Genomic DNA, 14,592 nt, shown 5'->3' with positions numbered 1-14,592 from the left:
GGCAAAGGTTACCTTGCGTCTTTTTTTTCAGCTAGGGTTTAAAGAGCATCTGTGAAGTTCAATAAAGTTCACTTAGTAATAATTCTAAGAGTGATTTCTCACGTTACTTGGACAGCATTATAACAAGCACAAATTTCTCAAATTGTTCTATTTATAGACCAGGGACCATTAAATCCCTGGACAGCAGGATATTTAAGATATATCAAACTCCAGGTAGTAAGTTGTGAGTTCCAAGTTCCAGAAATGCTGAGGAAATTGTTTTCAAAAGCATAACGACTTTGTTCTTTGTCTTCTCTTTTGCGCTAGAGTTCTACATACATAGCCAATGTGCAATGTGCTGTTCAAGATCAATTAATTCTCTGAACAAAAGAGATTTTCTTAAGAGGACTTTTGGAAGTAAAATTTTTATTAAATACTTACCCTCACTTCCAGGCTTAAAGACCTAATATTCTGTCTCAGTATCGCTTCTAGCTATGACCCATTGAAAGCCAGTATCCTGGCAGATGTGATACTAAGTGCTATTAAGTATTTAAAGGAAGCATTTTGACTGCAGTTGAAATTATCTGTGATAAATTAAAGTAATTCCTTTCCTTTTTGATCTCATATGTTTTTTAGCTTGGAAGGAAATGTAGCATCTATGATGCATTTAATTCAACTAAAATTTGCAAAAAACTGCACAGGAAGAAATCACATCTGTCGAGGAGCATGATTAAATGCTGACTTGAAATAATGTGATTCACTATTTGGGAAATCTTAATATCAAAGCTGTAAGTCTTGGATCAATAGTACATAAAAAAAATGAATCTTGGACACATATTCATCTGGCTTTGACCTTAGAATTACATACAGCTACAGAACCAAGGTTATTGATGTCCATCCTAATCAGACATTTCAAACATCATAATATGAAAACTTAAATATTTGTTTCAGACTGAGGTAACTGGTGGTTTCGGGTTTTTTGTGGTGTCGCGCCCCCCCCCCCCCCCCCCCGCCTTCTCCCTGCTTCAGCAGAGTGGGGGTAACTTTGCTAAAACAGTGTGCTGCAACAGTTAACTAAATGGGACTATGAAGTCCTGAAAACAGTTACGTGGTTCATGTTTTATTTCTAGCGTTTGAATTAATCACAAAGAACTAAATAGCAAAGTTGGTAAATTCTTCTATAAGTAAGTGTAAGGTTGTCTAGAGAGTTTTAACCTGTTCAAAGACAGGACTCGGAAGCTGTTCACGTCCAAGGTACACTGATTTTGTTCAACTACATCTCTGACTTTAGGCAAATGTTGTGTGAGATTCCTCTTGTTGCCTGATAACCATTACTCTTTGTTCTTTTACCCAAGGAGTACTTGAAATTCCAGTGTATGTTGTAAGGAACAGACTTTTAACACATGTATTGGTTGGCCAAGGTGTTAAGACCGGAGTCTCGATCAGTTAAGGTGTACTTCTATGGATTGCATGGATTTTTTATTTAAAGGGAGGATGGTATTGATTCTCAACCTTGCATTAGATGCCTCAGCTTTCTTTCAGTCTTGATTACAAAGTGTTGCTCTCATCATGAATCATCCACAATGGAGTAAGTTTCTCAAAGTGAGCAGGCTGGAATAGTGCTGAGTGTTTTGCAGAAGAAAATCTTAAAGGAACTGGGGCAGGAAGCATGGAGGTAACTTGCCACGAGCTCAAGTAGAGGTGAGGGTGCCTGATCCTGTGCTTTCACCTCCGTGTTTGGTGACACTTAATCCCAAGATCCTTCTGTTCTCTTTCAAAGTACATCACTGTTCTTCCGGGGGGGGTGGGGTGTGTGCAGTTCCCATCACCTTGTTCAGTAAATAGTGTCATATCCTAGGATTGGACAGTTGTGGACTCGGATCTCATGTAAAAGCTCTTTTCTGAGAATCGTATCTTCCACAAAATAGCCATAGTAAATGGACTTAGTGGTGAGATAATGAAATGCTGAGTCTGAGACGTGACTGAATTTCATGAGTAAGCACGTTTCTAATTCTTATCAAAATCCAATAGCAACCTTCAACTGTATAGAAATAAAGAAAATATCTCCTAACTCCTATGCTCATTGATTCTACCTTGTCTTTCAATTAAGAGAGATCAAGACCAAAAGAGTACTTCTGTGCTTGTAGATTTGGTTTATCTCCATGAGACAGCTGTGTTATAACTGAAAACTTTGTCTGCATCTAAATAAAAGGTGGGGCATCCCTGTCAGTAGAGGCCTGGTAATTCTGGGTTAAATTAGTTTATTTATACTCCGTTTAAGTTCAGACAGATTGTCACTGCCATCTGGTTCCCGCAGAACAGCTAGAACAAGCACAGTGAAGTCTGTGCTTAGTTAGATGTAATTTATCAAAATTTCATGTCTTGCTAGATCTGTTATCACACAGCTTCAGAAGACGGGGAACTTCAGTCGCACCAAATTTGTTGGACAACAAAAACAAAAGTTAGTGATATAAAACCTCAGCCAGACAAAAGATACAGTTCCAATCAGAAAATAGCCAGCTCTTGATTCCTTAGTGCTTAAAAGGAAGTGAGGATGCAGGAGAACAACCTGGGAATACCCGTATTTTCTGCTGTCTGGGAGAGTCTCTGATCATTCGGCATGATTCAGCTGTGTTCTATTTACTTTAAGAGATCTTCCTTCTTAGGCACTGGCTTCTGCTGGAACAGCAGAGGACACAACCTCAAGTCTCAGGTTAACCAAGAGCAAGGAGGTGGTTGGTGACAGCCAACATGGCTTCACCAAGGGCAGATTGTGCCTGACCAATTTGGTGGCCTTCTATGACGGGGTGACAGCATTGGTGGACAAGGGATGAGCAACTGACATCATCTACCTGGTCTTGTGCAAAACTTTTGACACTGTCCCGCATGACATCCTTCTCTCTAAACTAGAGAGACATGGGTTTGATGGACGGACCACTCGGTGGATAAGGAGTTGGCTGGATGGCCGCACTCAGAGAGTGGTGGTCAACGGCTCAATGTCCATGTGGAGACCGGTCACGAGTGGCGTCCCTCAGGGGTCCGTGCTGGGCCCGGCCCTGTTCAACGTCTTTGTCGGCGACATGGACAGTGGGATAGAGTGCACCCTCAGCAAGTTCGCTGATGACACCAAGTTGTGTGGTGCCATCGACATGCTGGAAGGGAACGATGCCATCCAGAGGGACCTTGACAGGCTGGAGAGGTGGGCCCGTGCCAACCTCATGAAGTTCAGCCAGGCCAAGTGCACGGTCCTGCACTTGGTCCTGGGTCATGGCAATCCCAGGCACAAATACAGGCTGGGTGGGGAATGGATTGAGAGCAGCCCTGAGGAGAAGGACTTGGGAGTGCTGGTGGATGAGAAGCTCAACATGAGCAGGCAATGCACCCTTGCGGCCCAGAAGGCCAACCGCATCCTGGGCTGCATCAAGAGAAGCGTGGCCAGCAGGTTGAGGGAGGTGATTCTCCCCCTCTACTCTGCCCTGGTGAGACCCCACCTGGAGTACTGTGTCCAGTTCTGGAGCCCCCAACACAAGAAGGACATGGACCAGTTGGAGAAGGTCCAGAGGAGGGCCACGAAGATGATCAGAGGGCTGGAGCACCTCTCTTATGAGGACAGGCTGAGAGAGTTGGGGCTGTTCAGCCTGGAGAAGAGGAGGCTCCGGGGAGACCTGATAGCGGTCTTCCAGTACCTCAAAGGGGCCTACAAGAAAGATGGGGATAGGCTGTTTAGTAGGGCCTGTTGCAATAGGATGAGGGGCAATGGTTTTAAAATGGAGGGAGGTAGATTTAGATTAGAAATTAGGAAAAAATTTTTTACGATGCGAGTTATAGAACACTGGAACAGGTTGCCCAGAAAGGTGGTGGATGCCCCATCCCTGGAAACGTTCAAGGCCAGGCTGGATGGGGCTCTGAGCAACCTGATCTAGTTGGGGATGTCCCTGCTCCTTGCAGGGGGGTTGGACTAGATGACCTTTGAAGGTCCCTTCCAACCCTAACCATTCTATGATTCTGTGATTCTAACCTTGTTAACTCAGCATTTCTTTGAGGTATGGAGGGATGCATCTAAGTATTTCTGTTGAATGGTCTTCCAGATAGAAATGCTGCCTTGATATTGAGATGTTGTGATATTGTCTCTTGATATCACTTACTTTGTAGTGATAGAGGACAAGGGAATCTTGCACAATATAAGAGAGAACTACCTGGCCTCTAGGAGGGACCGTGGAAGGCTGGAGAGGTGGGCCCAAGTGAACCTCATGAATTTCAGCAAGGCCAAGTGCAAGGTCCTGCACGTGGGTCCATGCAATCTCAAGCACAAATACAGGCTGAGTGAAGGATGGATTACTTCCTGAGGAGAAGGACTTGGGGGTCCTCAGCCCTGAGGAGAAGGACTAGTGGATGAGAAGCTCAACGTGAGCCAGCAGTCTCCACTTGCAGCCCAGAAAGCCAATTGCATCCTGGGCTGCATCAAAAGAAGCATGGTCAGCAGGTTGAGGGAGGTGATTCTGCCCCTTTACTCTGCTCTGGTGAGTAGAACCCACCTGCAGTACTGTGTCCAGTTCTGATCCTCTAATGTAAGAAGAACATGGACCTGTTGGAGCGAGTTCAGGGGAGGGCCACAAAAAGTGATCAGAGGGCTGGAGCACCTCTCCTATGAGGACAGGCTGAGAGAGTTGGGGCTGTTCAGCCTGCAGAAGAGGAGGCTCTGGGGAGACCTTATTAGTGGCCTTGCAGTACCTAAAGGGGGCTTATAAGAAAGATAAGGAGAAACTTTTCAGCAGGGCCTATTTTGATAGGATGAGGGGTAATGGTTTTAAAATAGAGGAAGGTAGACTCAGACTGGATATAAGGAAGAAATTATTTGCAGTAAGGGTGGTGAAGCACTACAACAGGTTGCCCAGAGAGGTGGTAGATGTTCCATCCCTGGAAACATTGCAGACTAGGTTGAACGGGGCTTTTAGCAACCTGATCTGGTTGGAGATGTCCCTGCTCTTTGCAGGGGGGTTGGACTGGATGACCTTTGAAGGTCCCTTCCAACCCAAAGTATTCTATGATTCTATGATTTGATCTTTCAGCTTCAAATTAGATTTATGTCTGTCTGAATGCTCCGTGGTAGGCATGCGCCTTATCCTATGATCTCCCAGGAGAGCTAGTATTCTATTTAAGCTCACCTTGAAGAGATATTGCTAATATTCTTTTTCACTTATAATGGATCTCTGGGCTCTGGAGAATAACTTTTTAATCTGCTGACTTTAGAAGTTGGAATACATCATCTCCTTTTAGAGTTTTCAACCAGGAGGCCATACACGTGATTAAACTGGTTCGTAATGTATGCTGCAAAATGTAAGTGCAACTTTAATACTGTTGTGTATATATGCTTATCATGCATATTCCGTAGTTAGATTTGCCTTGGAAATGGTTCACCTGACATGATTCACTGTAGCTAGTTATGATTTTTCCCTACTGACAGGTCTAGTTTCTGTCTGTGTAGCTCCATGCACACCAAGGATTTGCTTTTTTAGACCTCATCTTCAAAGGTTTAATATACTGGAGCAGTTTTCTTTTATGTGAAGCTTGACCTCTTCCTCAAAGAAATTTTATTTCTTATATTGCTGGCCCGATTTCCTCTGACTAAAAGTAGTGAAGAAATGTATATCAAAATTAGAATCCAGGTCCCAAATCACAGCTACATCTCAGGTCTGTAATATTGTTGAGTATCTGCAGCTTTCTAATTACAGACTCTGAACCTAGTAAACAGGGAGTTTAAAAAAAAAAAAAATTGAACCTCATCTATGATCTTGCATGTTAAATGTGTGGGTTTTAATCTCTGAGTGATGAAAGATTAGGTTGTTTATTCAGAAGTGATATGGGGATAAACATGAGTTACACATCTGAGAGAGCGTTTTAAATTACTTTTCTGTTCCTTTTGATTCTTCTCACACTTTAGCACCAGATCTTCAGTTGTTTATATTGAAGTTCCTCAGTTTTGTTAGCACTTATTTTGTCTGCTATATTTGAATTATATGTTCAGTGTCAAGCACATTTACTTTGTGGCTAAATGGCTTAAAAAGTATTTTATAATCACGATATCAACATCTTGTGTCATTGTTCCTAGAAAATGCTCTCTAGTTGGTGATTTTTATTTTTTTTTTAATTGGGACCATTATTGTATGTTCACCTATTTTAAAAGGATATACTTGAGTACAAGAAGCAGGTGATTGAGAGTACGCTATTTTTAATCCAAAGTTGGTTGTACTCAACATTGAGAAAGCTGCTACTAGGAAAGTAGAAGAGAAAGTAGAAGATGTCTTATCTCTGTGTGATGGAATCCCTCTTCTGGGAGGAGAAGCCTTCTGGGAGTAGGTTGATCTTGAGGACTCACTGGAGCCTTTGTGTTAGTGAATGGTTGTCACTGGTTTGTCAGGTGATGTAGTTGCAAAGGGCAGGGTAGGTATAGTGTTTAGCAAAACTGAAAAATGCAAGTATTGCATTATATGAAAAGAGAAACCTTTTGACAACATCTTGGATGTCTTTGATAAATACAAAGCTGCTTTTCAAAACAGGGGTTTGTGATTGCGTAAGTTGTTGCTTAGTATAAACATTATTTGCAAATAGAACTGGTTATGTGCACACATTGTGATAAACTGTCTTAATTCTGTTTGCTCTTTTTGCAGGCTGCGGACTTGAGTAAACCAATAGACAAAAGGATATACAAAGGAACACAACCTACATGCCATGACTTCAATCACTTAACAGCCACAGCAGAAAGCGTGTCTCTTCTAGTGGGCTTCTCTGCAGGCCAGGTCCAACTTATAGACCCTATTAAAAAAGAAACTAGCAAATTATTTAATGAGGAAGTAAGTAGAAATCTTAACATTCTTGCATGCAACCTATTTGTGATATTGAAGATCCTAGATTCTCAAAGTTCTGTAGGTGTCTTCATTTGCCTGTTCAGCTCATTACCGAGTCACTACCTTTGTTTTTCAGCTGTCTTATTGGCTTGAAATACCTACACAAAAATGTTATTCATGGAGGAATGTTTTGGGATTTAAGATTAAAAATTGGGGTTTTTCAGTTTGAGTAATACTGTAACTAGCGTTAATGACAGTTAACTGATGGAAAAAAGGTCTACAAATTTAAATGTTACTGCACGTGCTCTGCAGTGAGTTGTTTCTGAGATTTGTTTCCAAATGAAAAAGAAAACTTTTAAGGCCCTATATTATGGTCTAAATATTAAATAAGGTAAAACTAACAGTTTTTTATGGTCAGGATGTTACAGTAGAAACTGCCTGTATCAAGGATTCCTAAAGGCTTGCTTGGGGATATCTATGTAGCTGAATGCTACATAGACAAAGCTGAAGGCTTATGTGATCTTGACTATGTGATGTTCCTGAAGGAAACTCCATCTGCTTTTTCTGCTGCTGTGCTATAAGGAAAGATAGAATGGAGTACATGGGGGGGACTGATGCCAAGTTACAAGACCACTGGCTCTGATTATCTGGTAGCACTGGTGCTCTTAGAAAGAGGAAGTGTCTGGATGCTAACAAGAAAATAAATCTGGTGACTGCTACAGCTTTTGACAGGATTTTTTGGAGGGGATAAATGATGGGAATTTGGGTGGTTTGTTTTTTTTGCTTCTTTTTGTATTTCAGTCCAGCTTCAGGTGAATTGTCGGGAAGTAATAGCAAAGAGACTTGCATGTGTGTGGGTTTTTTTTTCTTAGAAATTTCAAATCTGGTTAAGGGCATTGCAGATCAAGTTAAGCCTTGCTCAGCTTTCAAACTGAGCAAGCATATCTTTCTCACCTCAGAGAGTTGTGTTCCCTTGCTCTGTCTGTCCAAAGAAGATTGAAGTATTGTTCTCAGTGGGAATGTTTTATAATTAGAACCGTCATTCCTCCTCAGCTTTCTAAAAGTAGCTACATCTAGATCAGAAGAGGGGCATTTTTCTTCTTACCTAGCCTTTCCCACCTGCTCTGTCTCTCTACTTGTGTTGAGTGGGAAAGAGTGCAGGAGAATCTTACTGTTGCATGGAGTACTCTGTTTGGTAGAAACCTCTGTGTAAGTAGTTGAAGTGTTCATTTTAGCATTATCCTAACACGCCCCCCCTGCACTACGGCCCGCCACCTCCCCCCCCAACCCATCTCGACCCAAAATACCCCACACTCTGTCATTGGTGCAATTTCACCATTGAGCATGCTAGTCTGGATGTGAACAAGTTACTTATGTAAGTACAGCTCTGGCTTAATGCTGTATCGTAATAGAGTAAGTATTACAAATGGCAGTAGCAGTACCATAAACAGCAAGAGTTTCATGTTACAGAGCGTTTCCCACTCCTGTAACTGAACTATAGTTGCTTTTAGAAAAACTTCTGCTGGAATACTTACATAAAGGTCCAATGCATGTTTACATGCCTTGATATTGTTTTCTGTCAAGTGTCTATGGTGTAAAGCTGTGTTGCAGGCTGAATAGTTTTTGTGGTAGTCCACAAACGATGGAAGCACTGAAGCTGCTTTCTATTAGACAGTGTTGTCTTTTCTCTGTACTATAACGAGCATTGCTTCACTGTGGTGGTAATGCATCCTTTGACAGTTTGGTGGAAATTAAATGAGATTATCTATTTTCTGCAAAGCTAACATAAGGATTTGCTCAGTACTACCAAAACTATCCACACGGTGACTAGAGTTAAATGATGAATTCTTGTTTCCTACACTGATCTTATCTGCAGTTACAACAAATTCTAAAAGTTGTATGTATTTTTAATCTGACATTTACAGTATTGACATTTGCCCTGGATGTGTTTGGAAGTTCTGGCTTGTATCTAAAAGCCATTTCGGAGAAACACTAGTGAGCATTGATGTTTGAGCCAGTTCGTTTGCTTCAAGAGCAAGGTGCCTGTTGGTTTTTGAATATATTTAGAGTTTAGATAGTGTTTGAGAATAAACATGCCTTCATAGGCAGAAGGTGGTCTAAATGAGTGTCTACATCCTTCCGACAGATTTAGCACTAGTGCTAGAATAACAGAGTTAATAGAATTCACCACCTGTTCTGTTAGTAGTTTCGTGACTCAAGTAACCCAAAGCTCTGTTTTTGGCCTAATCACCTGTGATAAAGCAATCAGAGTAGCACTGAATTGTATGTGATATGTGAAATAGCTTAACTTGTTATGACACAGAAAGTCATTTTGAACTTAAAATGCAATAGCCTTAATGCAGTCTAATGTGTTACTCTTCCTTTTTTTTTTTTTTTTTTTTTAATTCTATTGATGTAGAAGACAATAGGGACTTGAAAGGCTGAGGTGAGTGATACTATGCAGCTTGTGGCTGCCTACCTAAATCAATCTGTATCAACAGTGGTATTCCTTCTAGCTGTGTCAGAATTAAATTAGTGATATTTTCTTATTCCCAAAGCTGACCAAGTATACATCAGATTCAGTTGTTCCCAGGTGATAGTTGGTTATTCACAAGCTAGTCAATTGAATTATGTCTTTCATCTTTTTAAAATTATTTAAAAATTTAAACTAAAGCCTTAAGCTGCATATTTTTTTCCTAATAAACTTTTCCTATACCTGTGTTGCCAAAGCTCTTTGTCAGACCTCAATGCATATTCTTTGATTACCTCCGTTTATTCACTCCTTTATGGCCTATGCCTATAATGTTGTCCCTTTAAGCTTGTTTGAAACATGTCTACCAAGATAATCTTACTTGGCTTGTCTTCCTGACAGGTGACTGAAGTTCCTTCACTTACTATTCTTTCACCAAACTGAACATAAGCTCCTTATCCCAGCTACTCTGCTGATTTGTTTGATATTGCATTATCTGTTCTTGTAATGCATCTGCCAATCATGCTGACTTCAGGTCTTGTTTTGTTGTGCTGCAGAAGTGTGTGAGCCCAGTCGAAAGCTTTTAAAACTTCATAAAGTCATAACTTCAGAATTTTTATATTCTTACTTGAATTTAAAGTTCTGCTGGTTGAGAATGGGAAGAGTTGTAGTCACTTGCTACTTCCCAGCTTAAAGTCTGCATCCTGTCTCTTTGAGCTAATCTGCTCTCATAGCAGATTGCAATCTTCTGTTTTGTTCATAGCGTCCTTGAGGTAGAGATCAGGTTTGCAGGATTTCTGTACGATATTTAAGACAGTGTAGTCCAACATGATTATGGACTTAGTGCCATTTCTAGTATAAAAGAGTAGAGGTTGTATATCAGGTTGAGCTGCTTTAGTAGAGGAGAGTAAGACGTTTTGGTTTGTTGCCATATTAGCAGTAGTTTCATAATGAGAGACGATTGTCTATAGCAAACCAGCTGGGCTGATGTTCCCTGTTGATATTCTCTTGGTGTGTACCAGGTAACTTTCTAATATTTCTGGTATTATCATTACTGAGACATGAATGCTATATGTCAATGAACACCTCACAAACTATTTAAAACATCACAGCAGAAGCTAAGAATATGTTATGTTAAAGCTACCACATTTCAGGAAAAGTTCCCAGATTAAGTTTCATCTCTCAGCTCTCAAGTACAAAATGGCTAATTGAACCAATGAGAAATGACAGGATAGGCTTCCTGATCTTACACTGGTGTTGACAGGAGCAAAAGTATATGCAAAAGTATAATCTAAAATGATCAGGTGCTGCTCTCCAGTGATAGTTGCAGGCCCAGAATGGATAAGTCAATGTATAATCCATTAGTTTGGGTTTTTGTTTGTGATAAACAGTATGGCAAGGGGTTTTGGGGAATTTTTTTTTCTTTGTTTTTTTTTTTTTTTTTTAATGCTTTTGTAACTTCTTCTGTTATTTCTTTAGGCTCTTTGTATTTGTATTCTTGCCTTTTGTGTAGCTCAGCTCTTCTTTCAGCCTATAAACAATCTATGCCAAGTACAAATCTTGAATGTGCATGTAAAGAATTACTTGTGTCCAGGTTGCAGTTGAGTGATGCCATGGCCAACTTGGTAAGTTTTAGCAGTCCACCAGAGCTATGCTAGCAAACTCAAGGAGTCAAACTGTATCTCTCAGTTCTTACAGCATTGAAGACATTATAACGAATGTTTGTTTAATGTGTGTGTTCATTCTTTTGCAATGATGGGCTCTATTAAAATGTTTTTCTTCAAACTTCTTAATCAGGTGGTAACTGAGAGTATTAACAGGTCCTTGGCTGATGAATGAAAAGTAACTGGAGGGTGGGGATTCCAGGGTGGAGAATATGTGGTGCCTTCTGAATTCTTTCAGCCACGTGCCTTTAACTACTAACTTCCAGCCATGTGATAACAGGGTCACTGTGTATGTAGCTTTTCCCCCCTGAATCAGTAAAACCTGGTAAAGGCCCCTAAAGCTTTTTTTTAAGAGGCTGGATTTTATTTGTCATTTCAGATAAAAAAAACCCCTAGAGTCTAAATTTACTGTTGCTGATTTGTAACCTGTTTGCTCTGTAGTACAGATGAGTAACTGTGGGGTTTTTTTTTCCTTTAGCTCATTCTGTGTTTTCTTGATTGTTTCCTTTTCATGCTCTTCAACCTAGACAGTGAAAAATAAACCTAAGAACACTACCTTTAGATTCATAACAACAGGTTGACTTGATTGAAGTGCAATGTGACTGGACATACTAATAACAACCTTTGGTAGCACTTTGTCTAAAAATAATTTCCTCTTTACTGCCTGATAAGATAATACGTTTTTGCAAATACAGTAACATAGCTCCTTTCTAGAAAGTTGAGTTCACTTTGCTTAAGCATTGTGCCTTATCCCCCCAGAAAGCTCAGATATACAGTTATTCATCAAAACTTTAATTTTCAGACTTTCTGATGTGTATCTTCTTTGTTTTTCACAGAGACTAATAGACAAGTCCAGAGTAACCTGTGTAAAATGGGTACCAGGTTCGGAAAGCCTTTTCCTAGTAGCTCATTCCAGTGGCAATATGTACTTGTATAACGTGGAGCACACTTGTGGTACCACAGCCCCGCACTACCAACTACTTAAACAAGGAGAAAGTTTTGCAGTTCACACTTGCAAGAGTAAATCCACAAGAAACCCTCTGCTTAAATGGACAGTAGGTGAGGGTGCCCTGAATGAATTTGCCTTTTCTCCAGATGGGAAGTTCTTGGCATGTGTGAGCCAGGATGGCTTTCTTCGTGTGTTTAACTTTGATTCAGTGGAATTGCATGGTACAATGAAAAGCTACTTTGGAGGACTGCTGTGTGTGTGTTGGAGTCCCGATGGGAAATACATAGTGACAGGTGGAGAGGATGACTTGGTAACAGTTTGGTCTTTTGTGGACTGTCGAGTAATAGCAAGAGGCCACGGACATAAATCGTGGGTCAGTGTTGTTGCGTTTGATCCGTATACCACTAGTGTAGAAGAGAGTGACCCGATGGAATTTAGCGGAAGTGATGAGGATTTCCAAGACCTTCATTTTGGCAGAGATCGAGCAAATAGTACGCAATCTAGACTATCGAAAAGGAACTCTACAGACAGTCGTCCAGTAAGTGTTACGTATAGATTTGGTTCAGTAGGCCAGGACACACAGCTCTGTTTGTGGGATCTTACAGAAGATATCCTCTTCCCCCACCAACCTCTCTCAAGAGCAAGGACACATACAAATGTCATGAATGCCACAAGTCCACCTGCTGGAAGTGGTGGAACTAACCCAGGAAGTAATGGAAACAGTATCACAACACCTGGAAACTCTGTACCCCCTCCTCTTCCACGGTCAAACAGCCTTCCACACTCTGCAGTCTCAAATGCTGGCAGTAAAAGCAGTGTCATGGATGGCGCCATTGCTTCTGGCGTTAGTAAATTTGCAACCTTATCGCTACACGATCGGAAGGAAAGACACCATGAAAAAGATCACAAGAGAAATCATAGCATGGGACATATATCTAGCAAGAGCAGTGACAAACTGAACCTAGTTACTAAAACCAAAACGGACCCAGCTAAAACTTTGGGAACACCTCTCTGTCCCCGAATGGAAGATGTTCCCTTGTTAGAGCCTCTTATCTGTAAAAAGATAGCACATGAAAGACTGACTGTGTTAATTTTTCTTGAAGACTGTATAGTCACTGCTTGTCAGGAGGGATTTATTTGCACATGGGCAAGGCCTGGTAAAGTGGTAAGTTTTAATCCTTAATGCTGCATCAAAGAACTAGAACTCTGAATAGGTAGTTTTCTTGAAATATAAATGAATGTTGAATATAAAATTTCTTTATGCTTAATGTAAAAAAAAAAAATCCTCAGAGCCATACTTTTGGATACTGCATGCCATATTTCTGAATGATTTGAAGTGTCTTGGATACAATTATTAAGTATAGTTGCCTTCCAGCAGAAGAAATAAATACTGTGCATCTAAACTATTGATCAGTGTTCTTATACTTAAGCGTAACCACAATATGGTGAAAGCTATTTATGTAAAAATTGAAGTAAAACTTGTCAATCACTAAAATAATTATAATCCTTCTAATGTTTTCTACAAAATACAGCATTCCCCTGAGAGTAGCTTATGAAAAGCTGCTGCTTTTAAGTCTAAAGAGAAGTGTGAGCCTCTGAAAAAAATTAAAACCAAAGTGTTTTATTCTTCCATACTTTTCTGTGGTGGCCTGCCATTAATGTAAAACCACTTCTTATTAAAACATCAGCCATTTAATGCACAGATACGTGAGCTCATTACTGACCGTAGTTCATGCTCTTGAAATTGTCAATCAGTATTAGCAAGGAACTCTAATTTTAGCCAGGTCTTGATTTATGTATTTGTTAAGTTAGGGAAAAATCACACAAGCTTTCTCTTGAGTAGTTTCAGTGTTACGTTACTGTCAGTTTTGTTAGGCAATTTGATCCTCGACAAGCATGTGTTTTTTGATGGCACCTGGTCTACCAGTTGAATCTTCATTAAAGTGTATTACTAGTTTTAACTCTTCTTGTTAATGCACTTGAACACAGATGAAACTTTATTTTTCTTCTGTCCAATGTATAGCAAGCTAAATTTTGAATGAAGCTAAACGTGGTGACTATTTTATTAAAAAGTACTTTGTGCTTTGTTTGTAAGCAACATTTTAAAGGAATATAGCTATTAAAACATTACCAGAGTTGGTCTAGCAAAAAGGACTGTAGTTTTTGTGAAAATTCCTGAAAGGGCGTGTAGGTTATCACCCAAAGAAAAAGAAATAATCTGGTAATACCTGAATATTGCCATGTTGGGCAACCTAAATGAAAATCTGATGTTCATTAGGTTTTAACCATTTGGTTCATAAATCTGACTTTTGAAGTGGAGGTACTGTATGTATTTATATACCACATCTTCATTGCTATAAACTTTTAAGTAAAACTCAATATTTTTTCTTACAACTGTTTGTATAATGTAAGTTTTTTTTTATATTGTATCAAATTTGTCACAACATAGGTATGCCTAGAGAGCTATGTTCACTCTGCATCTTAATGCATATTTAAAGGTTGACTCTCAAACTAAAATTTGTAAACCCTTTTCTGGGGAGAAGGGAGGAGGGTGTTACCTAAAAATATTTTTTGCCTAAGAACTACAGATCCAGCATTAATTAAAAAAAAAAAAAAAAAAAAAAGCAGCACCCTCCCAAAACACTAAACTATTTTAAATGTTTATCCTAAATTAAAATACTAAAG

The 14,592-nt window shown here is 39.9% G+C and overlaps 1 protein-coding gene across 8 annotated transcripts in view; it reads left to right on the top strand.

Moving 5' to 3' along the window:
- WDR20 (WD repeat domain 20) overlaps positions 1–14,592 on the top strand; it is a 58,040-nt gene that overhangs the window by 25,122 nt on the left and 18,326 nt on the right. For 5 of the 8 annotated variants that reach the window (XR_015258831.1, XR_015258832.1, XR_015258833.1 and 2 more), the window contains exons 2-3: positions 6,648–6,830; positions 11,795–13,072. Coding sequence is in view for 5 of the 8 variants with exons in the window: in XM_086750252.1 (XP_086606378.1) it covers positions 6,648–6,830; positions 11,795–13,072 (1,461 nt within the window). In the remaining 3 variants the exon portion in view is untranslated. Of the gene's footprint in view, positions 1–6,647; positions 6,831–11,794; positions 14,532–14,592 lie in introns of those variants that run through there. The other 3 variants (XM_086750253.1, XM_086750255.1, XM_086750256.1) reach the window with 3 other exon arrangements.

This window comes from Chlamydotis macqueenii, chromosome 5 (genome assembly GCF_036417535.1).
Source record: "Chlamydotis macqueenii isolate bChlMac1 chromosome 5, bChlMac1.mat, whole genome shotgun sequence".
In the NCBI taxonomy this organism is placed as follows: Eukaryota; Metazoa; Chordata; class Aves; order Otidiformes; family Otididae; genus Chlamydotis; species Chlamydotis macqueenii.
Note: the sequence above shows the minus strand (reverse complement) of the source record. Positions and strands in the feature narration are given on the sequence as shown.